Source organism: Chionomys nivalis, chromosome 13 (genome assembly GCF_950005125.1).
Source record: "Chionomys nivalis chromosome 13, mChiNiv1.1, whole genome shotgun sequence".
Classification (NCBI taxonomy): domain Eukaryota; kingdom Metazoa; phylum Chordata; class Mammalia; order Rodentia; family Cricetidae; genus Chionomys; species Chionomys nivalis.
The window spans coordinates 9,645,506-9,669,707 of NC_080098.1; the positions used below are offsets into that span (position 1 = coordinate 9,645,506).

The window sequence follows — 24,202 nt, forward strand, 5'->3', positions numbered from 1 at the left end:
TAAGAGGAAGTGTAAAAATCTAAAATCCATCAAAAGAGAAAGCACCATCACAGTACAACCCGGAGGATTACCTGGGTGGCTTATTTTCAGGCAATTTGTAAAGAGCTAGTTTCTTCTTTTCTGCTAACCCAGCATAAATGTAGTAAAAAATATGAAAATTTTTTTCTCCACTGAAAAAAATAAAACATTTTCAGGAAGATGGTTAATAAGGACATTTATTAACTATTAAAATGGCACCCCAATATTAGTGTTAGAACAAGCAACAGCTGTGATAGCCCACATGGGCTTCCTTGAACATTACATTTTGGCTTTCTGTTGTTATGCCATTGTTTTCAACTATTAGAATCATTAGTGGTAGCTCTAAACATCACAGCATTTGTGAGTGACTCTCTAGGAATTTTTCTGGGTACCAGGAACATATAATGAACAAAACAATCAGAAATGTTTAACTTCTAGAACATTAGTAGGGATAGCCAGAAAAAGAAATAAGATGCACAGTATGCCAAGTGGAGGTAAATGTTGAATTATCTCAGTTATCCTCTACAAGGCCTTGGGGTAGGCATCATTCCTGCTTTACATATTCAGGAAACTGAAGCTTAGTGCTCCCCATCTCAAGCAGAATCACAGAACCCATGGCTCTCCTGCATTCAGACCAGGTCTTCCTGACTGCGATGGCCACACCTCCTCCATCTATTTATCTTTCTGAAGCTCAGTTTTCCCATATATGTGAGGTATCTCCTAATAATTCAAGCTCTATGACTTGAATTCTAAGCCCCTGCTCCCTATAGCTAGGGTGAGTAAGGCATACCTTCATAGGGAATGGGATCCAAAAAACCAATTAATACACAAGGGATAAATCCTGGTTCCACAGCCAGTGACCCCACCGACTGCCCAAGCACCCACATTCAGAAGGCCTAGTTCAGTCCTATGCAAGTTCCCCAACTATCAGCCCAGAGTCAATGAGCTCCTACTAACTTGGCTCAGCTGTCTCTGTGTGTTTCCCCATCTTAATCTTGACCACTTTGCTCATATAATCCCTCCTCCCTTTCTTCGACTGGACTCTGGGAGCTCAGCCCTGTGGCTTAGCTGTGCATCTCTGCATCTGCTTCCAACAGTTCTAGATGAAGGTTCTATAATGACTATTAGGGTGGTCATCAGTTTGATTATCAGTGAAGGCCAGTTTAGGCACCATCTCCACTATTGCTAAGAGTCTTAGCTGGGGTCATCCTTGTAAATTCCTGTGAGTTTTCCTAGCACCAGATTTCTCCCTAACCCTATAATGGCTCCCTCTATCAAGACAAATCTTTTCTTGCTCTTCCTCTCTATCCTTCCTCCAACTCAACTGTCCTGTTCTACCATGTTCTCCTCCCCACTGCCCTTCACAACCACCTCCCAACTTAGGAGATCTTATCCATTTCCTCTTTCCAAGGGCATCCAAGCATGTCTCTCTTAGGGTCCTCCCTGCTACCTACCTTCTCAGAGGTTATGGATTATAGCCTGGTTATCCTTTTCTTTACATTTAATATCCACTTATGAGTGAGTACATACCATGTTTGAAAAGACAGGGTTTTAGGACTGGCTGCTGCCCCAAGAGCAGACACACCCCTTATTTTAAACCTTTTAACTTAATTTTGAGCAGCATAAAGATGGAATCTAGGGTCTCAGACATGCTAGGTAAGCACTGTACTGCTGAGATCCACCCAGCCTGCACATCCATCCTAGAAAGCCACACAAATTCTCATCCTCAGTGCCACCATCTGTTGCTTGTTGCAGACACCATTGAGATGTCAAGAAGTTTATTACAGACAACATTGTACTTAGCAAAAGTAACCGTAAAGACATGAAAGTGGCTTGGGAACTTGCTGGGATGAAGGAAACTATAAGGATAAGAGAGGGTGACCAGAATATATTACACACTGGTATGAAATTGTCAAAGAATAAATTAATTTTTTAAAAGTTAGAACAAAGCTAAAAGCTTTGTTTAGTTCTTGTCTATTTGGCACCAGTAAATAATAAAGCTTCTCTGGGGTTAGCACACTATATAATTTATTTGCTTTCTTCTCTTGGCATCACATTGATTGCTCTGTATGTCACCTCTTAAAGCACTGCAGTGAGGCAATGTATAATCAGTGAAGTGACTCATAAATGTAGACACACAAACTTAGCAGATTTCTCTACTGCTATCACTTTACTAAGACTGTAATTTTATAAGGCCTGGAGTTACTATGGGAAATGCACTGACCTTCAGTGGATAAACAACCAGAGAGTTAAAGCAACAAGAAAAAACTCAGCTCCAAAGGTCCCGCCCCAGCCCACATCAAATGTTCACTTAAGGTTCAGTGTCACACAGAGCTCGCTGTTCCCAGGTCGGTGCTTCAGGACAAACTCAGGGTCTCAGTGAAGATAAATGGTGTTCCTCCGACCCTAGGTCCACACACGGTATTTTTTGTTTTGTTTTGTTTTTTGAGATAGGGTTTCTCTGTAGCTTTGGAGCCTGTCCTAGAATATATTCTGTAGACCAGGGTGGCCTTGAACTCATAGAGATCTGCCTGACTCTGCCTCCCGAGTGCTGGGATTAAAGACGTGTGCCACCACCGCCCAGCCTGATTCAGAAGAAACTAGAGTTTGAACCAAAGCATGCAGTACTCTTACAAAATAATGAACTACTCCCTCCCCATAAAATCTTAGTTATTTTTAAGTCTCCTGTATGTTGCACATGTAAACATTCAATAAATGCTTGTCAATGAATGAATGAATGAATGAATAAAGCTATCCAGAGAACAAGGTTCAAACTTCAGCTTTTGGCATTGACTGGCCTGTTCTCATAGTTTGTTTCTTCCTGTGTGAAAGAGACAACACAGCAAGTAAGAGACACAAAGTCAATGGCGAGCTTAGGACAGTGCCCCACTGGTCCATAACAGAAGAGAGGAAGCCTGCCAGTCTATGACTCTTAGGGAGTCTTGTAAAGGGCTGGTCTAGAAGAGCAATCCAATCAATGCTTGCTGAACTCTAGTCGTAACAGAAGGAAGCTAGCAGATATAGCCATAATTTATATTTATGAGAATTACCTATCGTTGTCTTCAATATGCTCGTTTTCTCTCAAGCAACCCCTTTTTAAACATTTTTCCTTAAAATCACCTACATTTAACAAAGGGCTTAAGTCGCAAGTTACTCGTTTGCCGTCATGACAAAGGCACTGTAAAGATAAAAGCAGTTGGAGACTGAGGTGGATAGAATGAGGCAGAAAAAACAGAGAAGGAAAGAATCGATCCTTTTAAGAGAAAGTGCAAGCTCATTAAACAAGATACATGTCTGCTCTGGCTCCTCCCTGCTTCTCAGATGGGCTCTCCAGCCCTCTCTGCTTTGTTTATGGTCCTCAGCCCCCAATGCTCAGCTCGCCAGACTACAGGACTTGAGTCTCTTGTCTTCTGGCTGATGGAGAGAGGAGGCAAGTGAAGGATCTGTCTATTCACATGCTACCTGGTAGAGGATGCAGTCCTCTGGGGGTTACAGACCGACAGGCAGACCCTGTTCTCAGCCGTGCTGTCCTTGGGCTTGGTGATGTTTTCTTTCCCCTGGCCCCAGAAGCCTAGGGATATAACGGTTTCTTGACTGTTAATCTTGAATAACTATCAGCTGGGGCAAAGCATTCATTCTTGATTCTTTGATACATACCATATCTTTGTAAGTAGGGGTTTTCTTTCTAATAATTATGATTGATATAGCCTACTGAAATTCATAATTAAAAAAAATGTACCTATGGAGCTGGAGAAGTGGCTCAGTGAGGAAGAATGCTTTCAGTAGGAGCATGAGAATTTAAATTTGAACCCCAGAACCCACATAAGAAATAGCATGTGCCTATAATGCCAACATTGAGGGACAGAGACAGGTGGTTCCTGAGAGCTATCTGGCCAGCCAACTTGGGAAAAATAGCAAATTTACAGTTGAGAGACATTGTCTCAAGAGGATAAGAGAAAGAATGGTAGAGGACCACACCTGACATACTCCGCTGGCTTCCCGTGCTATGTATGTACTCCTACATACTCCGCTGGCTTCCCGTGCTATGTACTCCCACATACTCCGCTGGCTTCCTGAGCTACGTACTCCCACATACTACGCTGGCTTCCAGTGCTATGTACTTCCACACACTAACATGCATATGCCACTTACATAAAAGAACAATCCACTGGAAAGATCGCTTTTAATTTGTAAAGGTTATAAAATGTTTATTTAGAATATAAAATGCAATTCAAATGAACTAAAATAGAACTAGAGGTTTCACCCAGTTTGGGAGCACCATGTATGAAATCCTCCTACGCAGTGGGGCAATTTTTTTTAGGTACTCCTGTAGAGTGTGGACCTGAAATCCAATCAGAGATTATTTGGGTGACTCAGTTACATGTATAACATTGTAAGCAAATTTTTGAGTACAAAGAAATTACAAATAGGATCATAAAAAATATACATAAAATAAAAAACTTTTATAGAAACTACAAAGTAATTTGTGCTCCAGTTTTTCTGAATTATAGTTCAACACAATGGCAAATTAAGGCCTTGAAGTGATTTTTTCTATAAGTAATGTAGTGAAACTAAAATAGTTGCCTATCATTTAGGAAATAAAAAAGCTTATTGAATACAAAGCAAGCTTGAATATTATCCTGTGTTTTTGTTGAACACATACTATTTGAATAATCATTAAGGGTTTATTTTTATGGCTACAAACCCAGGGCTTCAGTGTATAATTCCAGAAGGTATCATTTTCATGGTTCTGGCCCATAGTTCCATACAATATGCTGGGATAATGCGCCGTGACATTGTGTAACATGGTGGTCCCAATGAAATACCAGCAGGTTATTCTCACATAGTTATTCACCCAACTGAGGAGAGGCTAAAATTGTTTAGCGAGAATAAAGAGTTCCAAGATGTGGTTGAATCTATACAAGCATAAGATGTTGGTTTCTCTACGTGTAGGAGGCGAACATATGGCATGCCTACGTATCACTAATGCTATCTGCCATACATTAAATATCTTCAATTCACTGGATGCTGTGTTTAACATTTGCAACCATCAGTACAGCCATTAACACTTTCGTTGGTGTCGTCTACAAAGTTCATGCTAACAATCAGGTTACGAAATGGAAACTGCAGAACGCTTCACAACGTTTTAAGTATGTTTGCCATTCTGTGACGGGCTGAGCTCATGGCTGTCCTTGACTGCACCGACATCATTCTTATTAGGTATGGCTCACTATGTTAAATTCCCTAAGAATTATCTTAATGGAAAGGGATGTACTCATGTTTTCCTACCTTAAAGGTGAAAACAGGGGTATAGAGAAGTTAAGTAAACTGCACAGTAAGTTACAGAGTCAAGATGCTATGAGGGTCTTAAGGTTTAAATATCATACTCCAGGTAGACTAACCCATCCCCAGTACACCATTTAAAACCATATGTCAGGCTTGGCTTGGAGCTCAGCCAGTGATACAAAGCTCACATAGCATGTACAAGGACTTGCATTTGATCCTTAGTGATATAAAAGATGTGCTAATAAGAGTTTATGTTTGTATGAATTTAGTTGACATGTTTCTGTAATGAAGGAGTGCTTAACATGAAATCAACATGGGAGATCCTAACTTTACACATGGAGTTCGGGGGAGGGAGGGGGTTGCAGTCAGAATGTATTGTATGAGGGAAGAATAAATAAAAATTAAAAAGATAATAAAACCACTAGGGTACAAACCCACCAGGTAACTATAATTTTCTAATAAGAGTAGCAAGGACGTTTTAGAGTCATTAAACGAGGAAGAGATTTGGTCATTTAGTTACAAACTGCCAAATTAATCTAATATCAAAATAACATGAGTCATATTGATGACTTCAAATCATCTAGTAATAAAAATAGCCATGCAGCTGAACATTCCTGAATATTTTATTTGGTCCTTTTTATGTAGACACAGGAAGAAGAAAAAAAATCCAAATATCTATGTTTATCTAGAAAAAGAGAAATAGTTATGTTTAAAAGAGAAGCAGAGTCCAATCTTTTAATTAAATTGCTCATTGATTTTTGCCTGGAGAAATAAGGTTTTCCTGCTTGCTCTGTTCCACTATGTTAGTACCTCCTTGGTGGGAGCGTAATTATTAGGTCATTTATTAGTTCCTCTATCAGACGCTACTATACATGAAAATAGAGCACTGGTGAAGGGTCCGATTACTTCTTACAGTAAGTGCCTTAAACACAGTAGGCTATCAACAAACCGCAGAGTTAGAAAGAGCTTTAGCTATGTAACATTGTTCTTGCACATATTTCTCAGAAACTGAGGTATATGTAGCATGCACTTACATGGCTTGGTGAATGACACGGGATTTTTCCAGAAGGTACTCAGAAATTTGTGCCCCTACTACAGCTCCAGAAGAGGTAAATTTCATTTCTAAGTATTTTCCAAATCTGCTGGAATTGTCATTTATAATAGTGCAGGCATTGCCAAAGGCTTCAACCAAATTATTCACTTGCAAAATCTTCTCTTGTAGGGTCCTGTTATTAGCCTAGGTAGAGATGCCAAGATATAAAAAGCAGTATAAAATTAATTAGATTCTAAAAAGATGTCTCTTTTTGGTAAGGACTTTACATGAGAACAAAAATATAGAAGAACATATTTTGGGCATATTTCCAGATGCTACAATGGGCCATAAGTCCTCCCATACATATATTATAACTTACTTTCTTAGGAACAGGGAAGAGACATTCTCTGTTCTCTTACATACAGTTCTATGTAGGACATGGCGTGAAAACACGCCTTACAGGCAGTCTAAACAACATGTACCTTCTCAGTTTAAACATATATCTTGGCCTGGGACTACATCTAAACCCTTTCAAAGCCAAATCTACTTTCCTTGTGTTTACAGAAGATTCTAAGCATAAAAATAAAAGAATAAAACCATTTTATGAATTCTAAGGTGAAGGGAATGAAGAGTCAGAACAGCTCATCAGAGTGGATGGGAAGAATGGAATCCCTAGTGAGGTCACAGCCTGCATGGCTGCCTGGCTACTCACCTCATGCCATCTTTGAAAAAAGCACGTCTGCATTCTGTCCCCTTAGAGCAGCGGTTCTCAGTCTTCCTAAGGCTGCAGCCCTTTAATGCAGTTCCTCTGATGTGGAGACCCCCAGCCATAAAGCTATTTTGTTGCTACTTCATAGCTAATTTTGCCACTGTTATGAATCATAATGTAAATATCTGATACACAGGATATTTGAAAAGCACAATAGGGTTGTGGCCCACAGGTTGAGCACCACAGCCTTAGAGGGTTATAGGTACAAGTCACCTGCATCTTGGTAAAAACTAATTTAAGGAGATTATCTTCATGGTTAAGTCTAGAACCTTGCTGAGACTAGTTCAGTTAGGGTGTAGCAGTTTTCAAGCTGAGAGAGAACAGTACTCAGAACACAGGTGGTGCCGGATCTGAGCTGATGGCAGGGGCTACTGCAGCAAGGCTGAGAAGCTGTTCAGAGATCTTCAAGTATAAAATCCCACACTCCCATACACCCACACACCCCACACACACCCCCACCCTCCCGACACACTCCCACACACCCCCACACACTCTCACCCCCCCACTCCCATACACCCCCACACCCACACACTCCCACACATTCCACACCCACACACTCCCATATACTCCCACACACCACACCCCCAACCCCACCCTCCACCCCCACACACTCCCACACATTCCCACACACCCACAGACTCTCACACACCCATAGATTCCCACACCCCCCACTCCCACCCCTACTCCCACATACACCCACACACCCCCACACACCCCCACACACTCTCACCCCCACACACTCCCATACACTCCCACACCCACACACTCCCACACACCCACACACTCCCACACACTCACACACCATCAAATTCCATGTTAAGATCTAGAACAAGGTGAAGATTAAATTAACAAATTTCCTCACATCTGCAGAGCAGCATCCACACACATCTAATCAGTACTGAAAGCCTCTATCAGCTCGGAAATGAGGCAGATTAGCAAGGCCCTTGCAGAGAGCACCCATGTCAACTAATTTCCATGCTTACATCTTAGTAGGCAGAGTCACTCTGTCCCTCTTTCCACTCTATATTTCATGTTGATGTCCTCCAAACCCTTTAGGATGTTCTTTATCATAGTAGGAAGTTAATGGCACAGGGACAGGAAGGGGCAGACGTGAGAGCCTTATGAAAACGCCACCCAAAGGGGCCACATGAATGGAGGGCAGAGGTCAGAAGAAAGCATTACCAACATGTAGCAGGATATAATGAAGGAAGTTTACTGAATTTTAACAGAAACGTGAAATTCTTTCTATGCGTAACTTTGAAAATAAACTGGGCTCAGGTGATCAGTTAATTTGGCTATGTGGATTCAGTCTATAATAATATGTAAGCTGTTAGCTGTGGTAGTTTGAATGTAATTGGCCCCCATAATATCATAGGTAGTGGCACTAGGCATGGCCTTGTTACAGGAAATGTGTCACTGTGGGGGTGGGCTTTGAGGTTTCTTAGGCTCAGGCTATGATCCAGCGTCTCAGGTGAGTTCCTGTTATCCACAAGATGTATGAATCTTAGCGACTGCTCCAGCACATGTCTGCCTGCACACAACCATTCTCTCCATCATGATGATAATGGGTAGACCCTCTGAACTGTGAGCGAGTTACCCCAATTAAATGTTTCCTTTGAGTGTCCATGGTCACGGTGTTTCTTTACTGCAGTAGAAACTGTAACTAGGACATTAGCTATGCATCAGACAACATTTTTTTATATTACTGGTGATAGTTCCAGGGCTTAACATACAGCGGGCAAATGCTTTACCACTGAGGGGCACAGCCCTATCACTATCTAAGTTTTGAGCTTATTAATAAAGGCACTATAAATACTGTATGTACATGGGTTATTATTTTCTTGATAGGTATCAGTAGGATTACTGGGTTGCATGGCAAATATAGTTTCACTGTTTAAGAAACATGAAAGCCATTTTCAAAGTGATTGTGATAGGTTAGAACATAGGTGGGTGGAGTAAACAGAACAGAATGCTGGGAGGAAGAGGAAGTGAGGCAGATGCCATGCCTCTCCTCTCCAGGGCAGATGCAATGAAGCTCCAGCCCAAGATGGACGTACACTAGAATCTTCCTGGTAAGACCATAGTGCTACACAGATTACTAAATATGGGTTAAGCAAGATATAAGAGTTAGCCAAGAAGACGCTAGATATAATGGGCCAAGCAGTTTCTTTATTGATTAACCAATGAAATCAACAGATTGATATATGACACTTCCACATCAAATATCCCTATTTTGCTTTCTTGCTTGAGATTTTTCCATTCGTATCTAGTACCTATTTGAATTAACTTCTATAACATGTGAGTTCCAGACTTTGTTTGCGGGAGCACATGTAATTCTTCAACACTATTTGTTGAAAATTATCTATTAATTGACTAACCATCTTTGACAAAAATAAGCATGTGTAGACTCAGTCTGTTGCATGAGTCTGTCTGTCGCCATTCCTTAGAGACACACTTCAGTGCTCCAATGTTGCAGGAAGCCAGGAAGACAAAAACTATGGTGCCTCAACCTTGTTCTTTTCAGAAATCTTTTGATTATTATAGTTCCTTTGCCTTGACATACAAACTTTTTGGCCTGGCATGCAAATGTTTATTACAAACTTCTTGTGAAGAAGTGGAAGGAGGATAAGGAGGAACAGCAGAATACAAGTATCTTAAGGGGAAAATGGGAAAGGGGGTTAGAGAGAGAGAAGGAGGGAAATACAGAAGGATGCAGGTGCTGAGTAAAAGAACAATAAGGAGGCCTGAAAAGCCACAAGAAATCAGACTATTAACTACTTTAAAAATCTAGAAAATACATAATATTTTATTATTATAATTTTTATAATATAAAAATATTATATGTAGATGTGGACATATATGTATTAATGAAATATTATATGTGTAATTATATATTATGCATATATAGTTTTAATAAACTTTTCTCTTCTGGACTGATGGTGCCTCCTCCAACAGCCATAGACCACCCAGTGTTTTTTTTTTTTTTTTTAGATTTTGGCCAGGGCTGTCCAAGAGACTCCAAAACCATACAGCCTATTGTTGTCGCCTTTGGTTTTCCCCTGGGAGGTGGAAAGCAAGTCTCTATTGTTGAGGACCTCATGCACTTGAAGACCAGGTCCAGAGATCTCTAAACTGGAACTGATCTAAATTCCCCTTCCCTGAGGACTAGATCTCATGGTACCGGAAGGAAGGTAACCAACATTCCTACCCAGCCATGATGCCTATAAACCAGACTAGTGACCAGCATGGTACAATGTACTTTAAGAGTACAGTGGTGGCATGGATATTAACAGCTTTCTAATTGGACTTAAGACTTAGGCAACAAAAGAGAAACCATGACTAGTACTAGAAACCTAGCTAACTTCTCAGTGCTAATGAAGACATCATTGGAAAATCTGCAACCATTAAGTTACTAAACTAGCATGATCCCCAACAACAATATAAACTAGATGATCCCCAACAACGATATAAACTAGCATGATCTCTAACAACAATATAAATTAGCATATTCCCAACAACAATATAAAAACTTTTGTCCTTGTTCCCAAAGTTAATTGTTGTCCTCACCCCTCATCCAGGAAACTTCTCTTTCCTACAGAGATCATTACAGAAAACCACAACCAATCCAAACACAGAGTTGTGGGTCCCAGTCCTAGCAGATATATCTACAAAACACTCCCACACTTATGTCTTAGGGAACATTACAGAAGAGGGGCAGAAGGATTACAAGGAGCAGAGGATTAGGGAGTTTGCTGGGACATTTGTGTCTCCTAGAAATATCAGAAGTTACACCCATGAAGTCTCACCAGCATGACAGTCCAAATTTGAGGTGAGCAGGGATGACCAACAGATATGCAAAACGAATGAGGAGAAGCCAGATAATAACTGATGATGATAACATTAATCTGTGTAAAAACCTCCACTTCTATGATTTTATTGTAATTTCAGTGAATCTGGAGATGACTTTGTGGAGGTTTCGCATTTTGGGAATTATTAGATATGTCCACAAGCGTGTGTACCTGTTATTTATTTATTTCACTTTAATCCCTGCAGGGTTTGTACTCTCTGAATCTACACAGTTACTATTTTTTGGTGCTTTATTTATGATATAATTGTACTTTAATCTATAATTGAATATTATTACTGAAGCACTCAGTGCCCTAAGGCTATAGAGAGGAAATGACACTTAAAAGCTTTGTGCCTAAAAGTGAGGAAAATTGGAGGATTGTCAAAACAGGGCACATGCATATTAAATAAATAAGTATTTATTTACTTTATGCATACAGATGTTTTGTCTGGAAGGATGCCTATGTATCATGCATATGCAGTGATCTTTGAGGTTAGGTGAGGGCATTGGATCTCTTGGGTCTGGAGTTACAGATGGTTGTGATATACATGTGTGCTGGGAATTGAACCTATGTCCTCTGGAAGAGCAGCAATGCTCTTAACCACTGAGCTCCCTCCCTCCTTCCCCCATTTGATATATTTTAAAACTTAAGTAGTAACAATCGTGTTTCATCATTTCCATGTATTATCAAGTATGAGTTAGTGAATACCAATATAACCAGTTATTCGAAATACAGAAATTCTTCTGTTAGGACAGGAAAAATCTACCTTTCCAAGGATGGTGAGGTGTTGGACCAGAAGATGAGCGCTCTCCGTCTTTCCAGCACCACTTTCTCCAGAAATAACAATGCACTGCACAGGAAGGGAAGGAATCTGTGAGAGGACTACATCCCCAGGAAACTCAGCCGATCTCAACGAAGTAAGGGATGCGGAAAGCCTGCCTTACCTGGTCTGAGTTGTATGTGACCATGGATTGGTATCCCAAATCAGCCATCGCAAAAATGTGAGGTGGGTTGGCACTTCTCTTTGCTCCAATATACAACTCAGAAAGCTGAAGTTAGAGTGAGTAAATCCTATACAGTTTTTTTGTCTTATGTCTGTTTTTATTTAATGTGTAGATTATTTACATATAAAGTTCTAGTTTTTAATCTAAAAGATTAAAACAATCTATCCAAGTAAAACATTATTCAGACATGCTTTTCATGTACACATGTATGTATATACTTATCTATATCTATATTTGTACCAGCCCTTATATAGGATATACCATGGTGTGACAGAGTGGTGGTATTTAAATGATTCTGCATATTATTTCCAAAGGAGAACTTAAGGCTTCAAAATATGTTTATTTGTTTACATGAAAAAACTTTACAAATAATAGGGTAAGAAGTCATTTTGTTGATTACTTCTTGAATACGACAATGTTTGACTTCTGACACTTTTCTCCATCCCTTGATATAATCTATATCCTCTCACTTGATTGGCATGAAATTGTACAATTAATTGATAGCAGAATTTTACTAACTCCTGACCTTTCTTTTAAAGTCCAGGCCAATGCTGGTAAATGTATCATTACCCTATAAACTTTAGATTGGCATAGAAGAGCTACTTGGCAGAATATTAAGTAATTTCTAGAGTGCACAGATAGAGGAAGGACAATAGGTCTAGTTAAAAATGAAAAACAGTCTTGTTTAATTCTATATTTAAAGCTTTAGTGGCTGAGTAATTGATAATTAAATACTTTTACTCATAAAGCATACAGTGTATGATAGTAATGAACCAATTAATATGTTAAAAGGAATTAAAAATCTCACAATAACAATTTTTACAGCCACATGTATCTTATATATAAATGGTGTAGCTATAGTTTGACTCTCCAATACTCACTTCAGAGATAGACATTAAGTATACTCATTTTTAGACATCATTTAGGAATAGGCTGTTACTAGCAAAACTGCATGTAATTCCCAATCTTTTATGTACTTTTGGAAAAAAAAGATCATAGATAGTATTTAGATGGATTTCATTTATTTTTCCACATCTATGTCTATATTTGTATGACAAATATGTAGCAGTTTTCTCCAGGTGCCGGGTAATATTTTGCTGGTATCCATTTAGATGAAGACACTGACTGTGAGTTATTTGTACTAAGGGAAGGCATAACACACGTACCTTTGTGGAGTAAAGACCCAGACTCTGAAAAGGGTTAAGGGCAATGAGTATATCTCCCACATAGATGTAGATCTGATCTCTGGAATAACACTTCTCAAGGTGTTCAGATACTGTGTTCTGTGGCAAAATAAAAACAATTTCTCTCTCTTAAAAAATCATTTGTAAGTCAGGCATGGCAGCACAGGCCTGGAGTCTTAGCGTGCAGGAAGGTGAGATAATAGGATCCTAAGTTTGAGAAGGTAAATAAGAAGAGTCTGGGAGAGGGAGAGGAGAAGAAAATAAAATAATGTGTGTTTAACTGATTTAAAAAATAAAATAGGAATTATTAAAAATATCTGGAATCTTGACTGAGGATTAGAGAGAGATACTAGTGGCAAACAAAATGCCATCATGCGTGAAAGCCAGGTAATTTCCTTGGTTTTGAGAGCTAAAGGGGAATATCATTTTGGAAACACCTTGTGTTTTTTTGGCATAGGATCTGTCTTACTGTGCAGCCCTGGCTTACCTGGAACTCACAGGGGTCTTACAGGTTCTGCCTCTGGAATGCAAGAATTAAGGGTGTGCACTGACGGGCCAATGGAAATGCCTGTTTCAAGTGTGCTTTACAGAGGGTATATATGGTATATATGGTACAATATACATGTTGTATATTGTATCTACATACACTATGTTAACTACATATTATATAATTTTCAAGGAAATAAGCAAGTGTAGTAGAAGAGGTGAAGCAGAATCCAGAAAGGAAAGAGGACAGTGTGCATGTGCTGTGTCTTCTGCTTAGAGTATGTGAAATAACAAGTTCAGAAAGTAACCTTTCCAGTTGATCACATGACTCTATGAATTGATTTTAATAGTGTTGCAGCCATCATGGGCAGTCCACAACACAAAATAAAAGCAAAAGATCTGAAGTAAAAAAGGAACAAAAATACAAAACAGATAAACGGTCTTGGAGCTTGACAAGGAATGTTTGAACTATTTCGGAGGCAACAAGAAAGGAATGTCAAGCACAATGAAATGTCCGCAGTGTAAGTACAAGCTTTGTGATTTGAGAGAAGAACCAGGTGTAGCCTTCCTCTGCCCCTGAGAACTGGTAGAGGAACAGAGGTGTCTGTGTCCTGCCCCTGAGAACTGGTAGAGGAGCAGAGGCTTCTGTGTCCTGCCCCTGAGAGATGGTAGAGGAGCAGAGGCTTCTGTGTCCTGCCCCTGAGAACTGGTAGAGGAGCAGAGGTGTCTGTGTCCTGCCCCTGAGAACTGGTAGAGGAGCAGAAGCTTCTGTGTCCTGCCCCTGAGAGATGGTAGAGGAAGGAGAATGTAGACAGTCTTAGAGTGAATAATACCCTTGAGACTCCCAGAAATGACTGAGAAGAAACATTCACAGCCTAACAGTTCACATTTCAGAGACCTCACTTCTTTGTCATTTGAGCATTTTAAAATGATAACAGACCAGAAAGGTGGAAATGTGATATTTTAAAAATAGGAGAGGTAAGAAGAGATAAAGTATGAACTAAACTGACCAATGTAATCCTATTTTGCTTTAGTTGACTCCATTTTGTGCCCTTCACCGGACCTCTCCCAGAGCACATAACCACACTCTGATGAACAGAACATTCTAGTGAGCAGCACCTGAAGGTTCAGAAAGTCTTTGCTTCCAAGAGAGTAGGCCATAACCAGCAACCTCCTCTGAGCCAGCAACCTCTGCCAGAGCATGCCCAAGGTAGCAGCCTCAGTGTGAGTAGTCCCAAGCAAGCAACCTCTGTGGGACCAGGACTAAATGACCACTCAGAGGTGCTGAGTAACCCCCAGGAGCAGTGAGCAACCTCCAGGAACACCAAATGACCTCTGGGAGACTGGAACTGTGACCCTTACTTCAACACGAGGAGTAACCATCTAAGTTTTGGATCCACTGGCACCTGGAAGATTGATCACTAGAGATACAACCTCGACTCCACCAATCAGAGGAAAAGATGGGTAGACAAGGTAAGAACACACTCAATACCACAAAGAGTAAAACGACACCAACAGAGCCTAGTTGTCTTACAACAACAAGATTTGAATACCCAAATACAGATGAAACAGAAGAAAATAACCTAAAAATAACTTTAAGAGAACGTTTGAAGCCCTTAAAGAGGAATTTAAAAAGTCCCTCAAAGAAATGAAAGAGAAGACAAGCAAAAAAATTGGAAGAATCAACAAACCCCTTAAAGGAAACCAAGAAAAAGCAATCAAACAGATGAAAGAAATGACACAAGACTTAAAAACTGAGAGACAATAAAGAAAACATAAACCAAGGGAATTATAGAAACAGAAATTATGAGAAAATGGTGAGGAACTACATATGCAAGTGTAAACAGCAGAATACAAGAGATGGAAGAGAGAATCTCAAGCACTGAAGATATAATACAGGAAATAGACTCATTGGTCAAAGAAAACATTGAATCTAACAAAATCTTAACATAAAGTATCCACAAAATATGGGACACCATGAAAAGACTAAACCTAAGAATAATAGGGAGAGAAGAAGGAGAAGTCCAACTTAAAAACAGATAAAATAAATTCAAAAAAATCATAGAAGAACACTTTCCCAACCTAATGAAAAATATGCATATGAAGATATAAGAAGCTTACAGAACACCAAAAAGACCAGATAAAAAAGTCCCCTAGCCATATAATAATCAAAATACAAAACATACAGAATAAAGAAAGATTATTAAGAACTGCAAAAGAAAAAGGCCAAGTAACATATATAGGCAGACCTATCAGAATTACACCTGACTTCTCAATGGAAGCAATGAAAGCCAGAAGATCCTGGTCAAGCATTATGCAGACATTAAGAGACCACAGATGTCAGCCCAGACTACTATACCTAGCAAAACATTCAATTATCATAGATGGACAAAACTAGATATTCCATGACAAAACCAGATGTAACCAATACCTAGCCACAAAGTTATCCCTTACACAAAGTGCTAGAAGGAAAACTCCAACCCAAGGAAGTTAGCTGCATCCACAAAAACACAGACAATAGATCATCTCACAGAAGCAAATCCCAAAGAAGGAAAAAACACACACAATAACATCACCAACAATGAAAACTAAAGTAACAGGAACTAGCAATCACTTGTCATTAATACCCCTAATATAAATGGACTCAACTCACCTATGAAGAGACACAGGCTAACATATAGGATACAAAAAACAGAATCCATCCTTCTACTGCATACATAAACACACCTCAACATCAAAGAAGACATTGTCTCAGAGTCAAGGGTTAGGGAAAAATTTTCCAATCAAACAGACCTAAGAAACAAGCTGGTGTAGCTTTCCTAATAGCTAACAAAATAGACTTCAAACTAAAACCGATCAAAAGAGACAAAGAATGACATTTCATATTCACAGGAAATATCCACCAAGAGGAAATCTCAATACTGAACATCTATGTCCCCAAATACAAAGGCATTTTCATATGTAAAAGAAACACTACTAAAACTTAAATCATACATTAAACCCCACACACTAATAGTGGGAGACTTCAATACCCCACTCTCATCACTGGACAGGTCTATCAGACAGAAACTTAACAGAGAAATAAGGGAACTAACAGATGTTATGACTCAAATGGGCTTAACAGATATCTATAGAACATTTCATCCAAACATAAAAAAATATACCTTCTTCTCAGCACCTCATGAAACCTTCTCAAAAATTGACCACATACTAGGTAACAAAGAAAACCTCAACAGATACAAGAAAATTGGAATAACCCCTTGTATCTTATCAGATTATCATGGCTTAAAATTATAATTCAAAAGCAACACTAATTTCAAAAGAGCCCCAAAACACATGGAAATAAAACAATGCTCACCTGAATCATCCATTGGTAAAGGAAGAAATAAAGGGAGAAATTAAAGACTTCCTAAAATTCAATGAAAATGACCACACAATCTACCCAAATTTATGAGATACAATGAAAGCAGTATTAAGAGGAAAGTTTATAGCACAAATGCCTACATAAAAGAGCTGAAAAGGTGCCACACTAGTGAGTTAACAAAACACCTGACGTTCCAGAACAAAAAGAAGCAAACTCACCCAGGAATACTAGAGAGCAAGAAATAATAAGATTGAGTGCTGAAATCAACAAAATAGAAACAAAGAATCAATGAGACAAAAAGTTGGTTCATCAAAAAAAAAAAATCAACAAAATAGATAAATCTTTATCTAAACTTACCAGAAGGCAGAGACAGAATTTCCAAATTAACAAAATCAGAAATGAAAATGGGGACATAACAACAGAATGGAGGAAATACAGAGAATCATTAGGTCATATTTTGAAAACCTGTACTACACAAAATTGGAAAACATAAAGAAAATGGACAATTTTCTGGATAAATATCACTTACCAAAATTAAATCAAGATCAAATAAGCAAATTAAATAGACCTATAACTTCTAAAGAAATAGAAAATCTCATCAAAAGTATCCAAACTGAAAAAAGTCCAGAGACAGATGGTTTCAGCACAGAATTCTACAAGATTTTCAAAGAAGAACTAATACCAATAATCCTCAAATTGTTACATGCAATAGAAACAGAAGGAGCAATGCCAAACTCTTTTTATGAGGCTACAATTATCCAGATACCCAAAGCACATAAAGACATTACTAAGAAAGAGTAATCTCACAAACCAACATCACGCATGAATATTGATGCAAAAATACTCAATAAAATACTGACGAACCGAATACAAGAACACATTAGAAAAATCATCCACCATGATCAAGCTGGCTTCATCCCAGAGACGCAGGGATGGTTCAACAAATGAAAATCTGTCTGTGCAATGATCATCTCATTAGATGCTGAAAAAGTCTTCCTAAAGTACCACATCCCTTCATGATAAAGGTCTTTGAATGAGCAGGGATATAAGGAACATATCTAAACATAATAAAGACAATAACAGCAAGCCAACAGGCAACATCAAACTAAATGGAGAGAAACTCAAAGTGATCCCACTGAAATCAGGAACAAGACAAGGTTGTCCACTTTGTCCATGTCTATTCAAAATAGTACTTGAGGTTCTAACTAGAGCAATAAGACAACAAAAGGAAATAAAGGGGATACAAATCGGAAAAGAAGTCAAACTCTCACTATTTGCTGAAGATATGATGGTTTACATAAGAGACCCCAAAAATTCTACCAAGGAATTTCTACAACTCGTAAACACCTTCAGTAATGTAGTAGGATACAAGATAAACTCGAAAAAACCGATAGCCCTCCTTTACACAAATGATAAATGGGCTGAGAAAGAAATTAGAGCAATATCACCTTTCACAACAGCCACAAATGACATAAAATAACTTGGAGTAACTCTAACCAAACAAGTGGAAGACCTGTATGATAAGAACTTTAAATTTTTGAAGAAAGAAATTGAAGAAGACACCAGAAAATGGAAAGATCTCTCATGCTCTTGGGTAGGTAGAATTAACATGGTATAAAAGGCAATCTTACCAAAAGCAATCTACAGATTCTATGCAATGTTCATCAAAATCCCAGTAAAAGTTTTCACAGACAACAAAAGAACAATACTCAATTTCATATGGAAAAACAAAAAACCCAGAATAGCCAAAACAATCCTGTACAAGAAAGGAACTTCAGGAGGCATCACAATCCCTGACTTCAAACTCTACTACAGAGCTACAGTGCTGAAAACAGCCTGGTATTGGTATGAAAACAGACAGGAGGACCAATGAAGCAAATCTAAGACCTGGATATCAATCCATACACCTACAAACACCTGATTTTTGACAAAGAAATGAAAAATATAAAATGGAAAAAAGAAAGCATATTAAACAAATGGTACTGGCACAACTGGATATCAACATGTAGAAGAATGAAAATAGATCCATATCTATTACCATGCACAAAACTCAAGTCCAAATGGATCCAAGACCTCAACATAAAACCAATCACACAGAACCTCATAGAAGAGAGTGGGAAGTACACTTGAACACATTGACACAGGAGACCACTTCCTAAATAAAACCCCGGTAGCACAGACACTGAGGGAAACAATTAACAAATGGGACCTCCTGAAACTGAGAAGCTTCTGTAAATCAAAGGACGTGGTCAACAAGATAAAATGGTACCCTACAGAATGGGAAAAGATCTTCACCAACCCCACATCGGACAGAAGGCTGATCTCCAAAATATACAAAGAACCCAAGAAATTGGCCATCGAAAGAACAAATAATCAAATAAGAAAAATGTAGTACAGACTTAAATCTCATCAGAGGAATCTAAAATGGCTGAAAGACACTTAAAGAAATGCTCAATATCCTTAGCCATCAGAGAAATGCAAATCAAACCTACTCTGAGATTCCATCTTACACCTGTAAGAATGGCCAAGATCAAAAACTTTGATGACAATTTATGTTGGAGAGGATCTAGGTAAAAGGAGCACTCCTCTATTGCTGGTGGGAGTGCAAACTGGTACCGCTACTTTGGATTTCAATATGGTTATTTCTTAGAAAATTTGAAAATAACCTACCTCAAGATCCAGAAATAACCACTTTTGGATATATACCCAAAGGATGCTTAATCGTACCATATGGACATGTGCTCAACTATGTTCATAGCAGCATTATTTGTCATAGCCAGAACCTGGAAACAACCAAAATGCCCCTCGACTGAAGAATGGGTAAGGAAAATGTGGTACATTTATACTATGGAGTAGTATACAGCTGAAAAATATAGACATCTTGAAATTTGCAGGCAAATGGATGGATCTAGAAAACATCGTACTGAGTGAGGTGACCCAGACCCAGAAAGATAAATATCATATGTACTCACTCATAAGTGGCTTTTAGACATAAAGAAAAAAAATATCCAGCCTACAATTCACAATCCCAGAGAATCTAGACAACAACGAGGACCCTAAGAGAGACATACATGGATCTAATGTACATGGGAAGTAGAAAAAGACAAGATCTTTGAGTAAATAGGGAGCATGGGGACCATGGGAGATGGTAGGAGGGGAGGGTAGAGAAAGGGCAGTATAGAAAAATACATAACTCAATAAAAACAATAACAAAGAAAGTCTTTGCTTTAGCCAACTGAGCCTTTGAAACCTTTGTTACGAGCAGTTTTTCAAACTTCTACCATCTGGCCACCTCTGGAATGATGTCATTTGGTCTGGGGTTTTCTAGACCCTACCCTGCCTCTCTCCAGTGTAAAGAGTCTTTGGTATAAGCCTGTTCTCGACTGCCAGTAATTAAAGGACTCTTAATCTGATTTTCCTTGAGTATCACTCCTTCTGTGTTTTATATGTGTAGGATATGAACCAGACATGTTGGCTCTTGCCTACGCTCTTAGCACATGGCAGGGGATGGGGGCAGGAGGGTTGATGCGAGGGTAAGGGCAGCCTGAGCTACATAGTGAGTTCCAAGTCAGCTATGACTAGGTAGGAAGACCCTCCCTCAAAAAAAAAACATAGAAAGAGACACATACACAGAAACACACACACATATACATGTACACACACATGGTGGGGGAGGAGAAAACATATATAATACTTACAGATGGTATTTAAAGAATCCTTTTACACATCAGTTCTAAAAAAATCTAGAAGGAATGGAGACATGGCTAAGAAATTTAGAACACTTGTTGCTCTTACAGTGGACCCAGATTCAGTTACCTCATGGCAACTCAAATCCACCCGTAACTCCAGTTCCAGGGAAACCTATTCTCTCTTCTATCCTCCTTCTGTCCATGTCTGTACACCAGGCATGCATACAGTGCATAGACATACAACATGCAAAACACTCATACATATTAAATACAGTAAACAATTATAAACTTTGTAAAAAAAAAAAGTTAGAATGTTTAAATTTAAACTCAATTCTTACCTCATCCAGAACATCTAGGGTTGCTAAGTCATCTACATCCTTCAGACTGGAAATGAGTGACCTGTTTAAGTTACCTTTCTTGGTATGAATACGTTCATGTCTGTAAAGAAAATATATTACTGATTTAGGAACTTATTGCTGGTCAGTGAGGAAGTAAGTTTTAGATACACATCATGGAGTCAAAAAGCTTTTCTCTGCTGTTTATAGACCGAGTGAAAGTTTACTAGAAAAGACCGTCACATATTTGATCTTTAGCTTTCTCCTCTGCATTAGGAAATCACAGCATATCAAACTTACAGTGCCTTACAAATAATCGAAGGGTCATCATTTCAATCGTGAACCCTTCTTGAGTCATTTGAAATGGGAAAGAAAGGATGTATACTTGTCAAAAATATGAGGCATTTTTGACATTTTTACATGTGATTGAAACTATTACAGAATGATGAGTTTGAAACACCTGAATTCACTTGGTGTCTGATTTTTTTTCTGATGTAGTTCTAGACCACTGGTGGTATAAGTATGGTCATTTTCAAATTTTAACATGACAAAATTTTGAAATGTTAAGTGAGTATTTAGAAAACTTATTTCAGTTTTGGCCTCACATCTCCCACCCCTAAACAAGAAGCTGTCTGAAATTGTCACCTTCTAGCAAAGGAAAAATTAATTTTCTCCAATTGGGTGTGATTGGGTATATTAGCCATGCGTAACAGTTAAATCCTGTGCTAGACAAATATTATCCATCACAAATCAAGCTCAGTGGTATTTTGTAGATCCAGGAGGTTCTATGCAAGCTGCTTAGGAAGGAGAGCAATCAATAGTTCCATCTAGTTGTAATGCCCATAATCCACAACAATGGCCAGCATGTCAAGATAAGCCTGAGGGTGCAATAGTGGCACTTGTATCTCTGGGGAAACCAACAGTTACCTAATTGGTCAACAGAAAGGAAATTATGCAGGATACTTCCTGACTCCCCTGGCAGGATTGTGTATAGTTTTTATCCACATTTGCTGAATCAAGCAAGTATCATCTTATATATTCCCCTATTATCTAAAAAGATTAATTGGTTTTGATATATTCTTTTAAAAATGGAAAAAGAAATCCAATTATTCTTTTAACTGAGGACAGCCTCTAGATTTCTCATCTATCATTACGAGTCCATTTAGCATAAAAACTGTTGCTGGAGAATGACAGGGAGCAGCTGGCGAAGAGCAGAGAGGTCGATATTTAGCTGGTCCAGTCCCAGCCTGCCTTTCTGTGAAGTCATTGTCTGTGATGCTTTTGGTACTGGCTGTCAAAAATTTAGGCAAAATGTGGTTACAATACTTAGGAATCACAGATGGTGCTTAATTGTCTATAGAAAAACGTAAACATTTCCTGGCATGGAACTCAGGGCCTTGGCAATATTGTAGCACTTTTAGCATCACTGCCAGTCTCTGGGCAGAGCATCCCCCAACAGGCCAAGTATTTTAAAGACTCTGTATCACACCTTCTCTGTTTTCTCTGCCTGGAACTGTTTCCCTTCAATGCATGGAAAAATTCCACTTCACAAGTAGGCCTAGATACACCCACCCTGTGGAGTCATTAGAGGACTTTACAGAATACATAAGTGGAGTCCTCACATTTAGTAAGTGGATATATGCTCATAATTTCTACCACAGAGTGAAAACTTAGTTTCATGCACACTCATGTCTGTGGAGTCAAAGCTGTGGAAGCTAACTGGTGGCTTGAGTTTTTATCCTTCCCTTTAACATGATAGTGTGCTTGCTGAAGTAAACTGAATGTTCTGTTGTTTAAGTAGACAAATGTCACAAATGTTTTCTAAACAACAAGGTATCATACTGAGTACTTTAAAAATGAATACCTAGTTTTTCACAAGATGATCCAAATGTTTCAGTTTTCTTGCATTATTGAGTATCTCCTCAAGCATGACTATTTATAGTTCTGGTCAATGTAATGTCCCCAGCATCAAACCATTTTAGTGTCCACTGGTCTGTCACATTTTCCCACTTAGAATAATGTTGGCTGTAGGTTCGTTAAACATAGCCTTTGTCACACTGAGGGATGGTCCTATCTTTCCTATGTTCTTCTGGATTTTTATCATGAAATGATGTTGAGTTTTGCCAAAGGCCCTTATCTGCATCTGTTGAGATGGTTGCATGATTTTTTTATGTCTGTTTATGTGTGTATTACATTTGTTGATTTGCATATGTCAAAGCAAACTTACATCCCTGGTTGAAACCAAGTTCTTCAGCTTCCTTCCTTCCTTCCTTCCTTCCTTCCTTCCTTCCTTCCTTCCTTCCTTCCTTCCTTCCTTCCTTCCTTCCTTCCTCTCTCTTTTTCTTTCTTTCTTTCCTTTTGTGCTGTTCATGCCCAGGGGATCTATAGCAATGTCTTCCCTTTCTTTTCCTTCCCTTTCTGATAAAAGCAAAAATAATCTTGCCCCCCCCCCACTTATTCCGGATAGAGGTGCAACAATTTTATTAATTGTTCTGAATTACCAGCCTTTGGTTTTGTGCATATCCTGTTTTCAATGTCACTGATTTCTGCAGTACTTTGTAAACATGTATTCTCTTCAGCACACTTTAATATTAGTTTGCCTTTGTAGTTGTCTATTGTAGAGGCTTAGATGACTGGATTTTAGATACTTGTTTCTGTTTTAGGCATTCAGTGTTACAAGTTCTTGATCTCAATCTGCCTACCATCTCAGAGGCTGCTCCAATGCTTGTTCTGTTTCATCCAGCTTGGTTGTCACTGTATGTGTGTTTTTCTTTCACTTAGGTCTGGTATTTGTTTTTCTTGATTGCCAGATATGATGCATTACGTAAAAAGAACAACCAGGAACTGGCCTTTGTTAGCACGGAGGGAGGGTGTGGGAATGAAAGCATGCAGTGGTCCTCTGTGCTGATCCAGTCTGAGCCTCCGAATGAACCAGGGCATCTGCCATGGGAACTTAGCAAGCACTTATGATTCTCTTACTTCTCCACTCCCCTCCAGTTCTTGGGAGAACAGGATGACTGGAGGGGGGTAGGAGTTTGATTATTTCCTTTTCTTCAGGTTGGTGAGGCTTGAAGATCCCAAGTCTCAATGGCCCAGACTTTGGCAAATACATTCTCTTGAACTCGTTTTTCTCTCCCTCTGAAGTTTTCCAGTATTTACCTGAGAACCTGTTTGATCTCCTAGAAG

At 38.9% G+C, this 24,202-nt stretch overlaps 1 protein-coding gene across 1 annotated transcript in view; it reads right to left on the bottom strand.

Annotated features, from left to right (window-relative positions):
• Myo3a (myosin IIIA) overlaps window positions 1-24,202 on the bottom strand; it is a 165,401-nt gene that overhangs the window by 71,604 nt on the left and 69,595 nt on the right. Inside the window, exons 9-14 of the mRNA XM_057787845.1 lie at window positions 21,020-21,119; window positions 13,125-13,241; window positions 11,899-12,003; window positions 11,721-11,804; window positions 6,339-6,541; window positions 72-170 (exon numbers count right to left, since the gene is read on the bottom strand). Coding sequence (XP_057643828.1) covers window positions 72-170; window positions 6,339-6,541; window positions 11,721-11,804; window positions 11,899-12,003; window positions 13,125-13,241; window positions 21,020-21,119 — 708 coding nt within the window. The remainder of the gene's footprint in view (window positions 1-71; window positions 171-6,338; window positions 6,542-11,720; window positions 11,805-11,898; window positions 12,004-13,124; window positions 13,242-21,019; window positions 21,120-24,202) is intronic.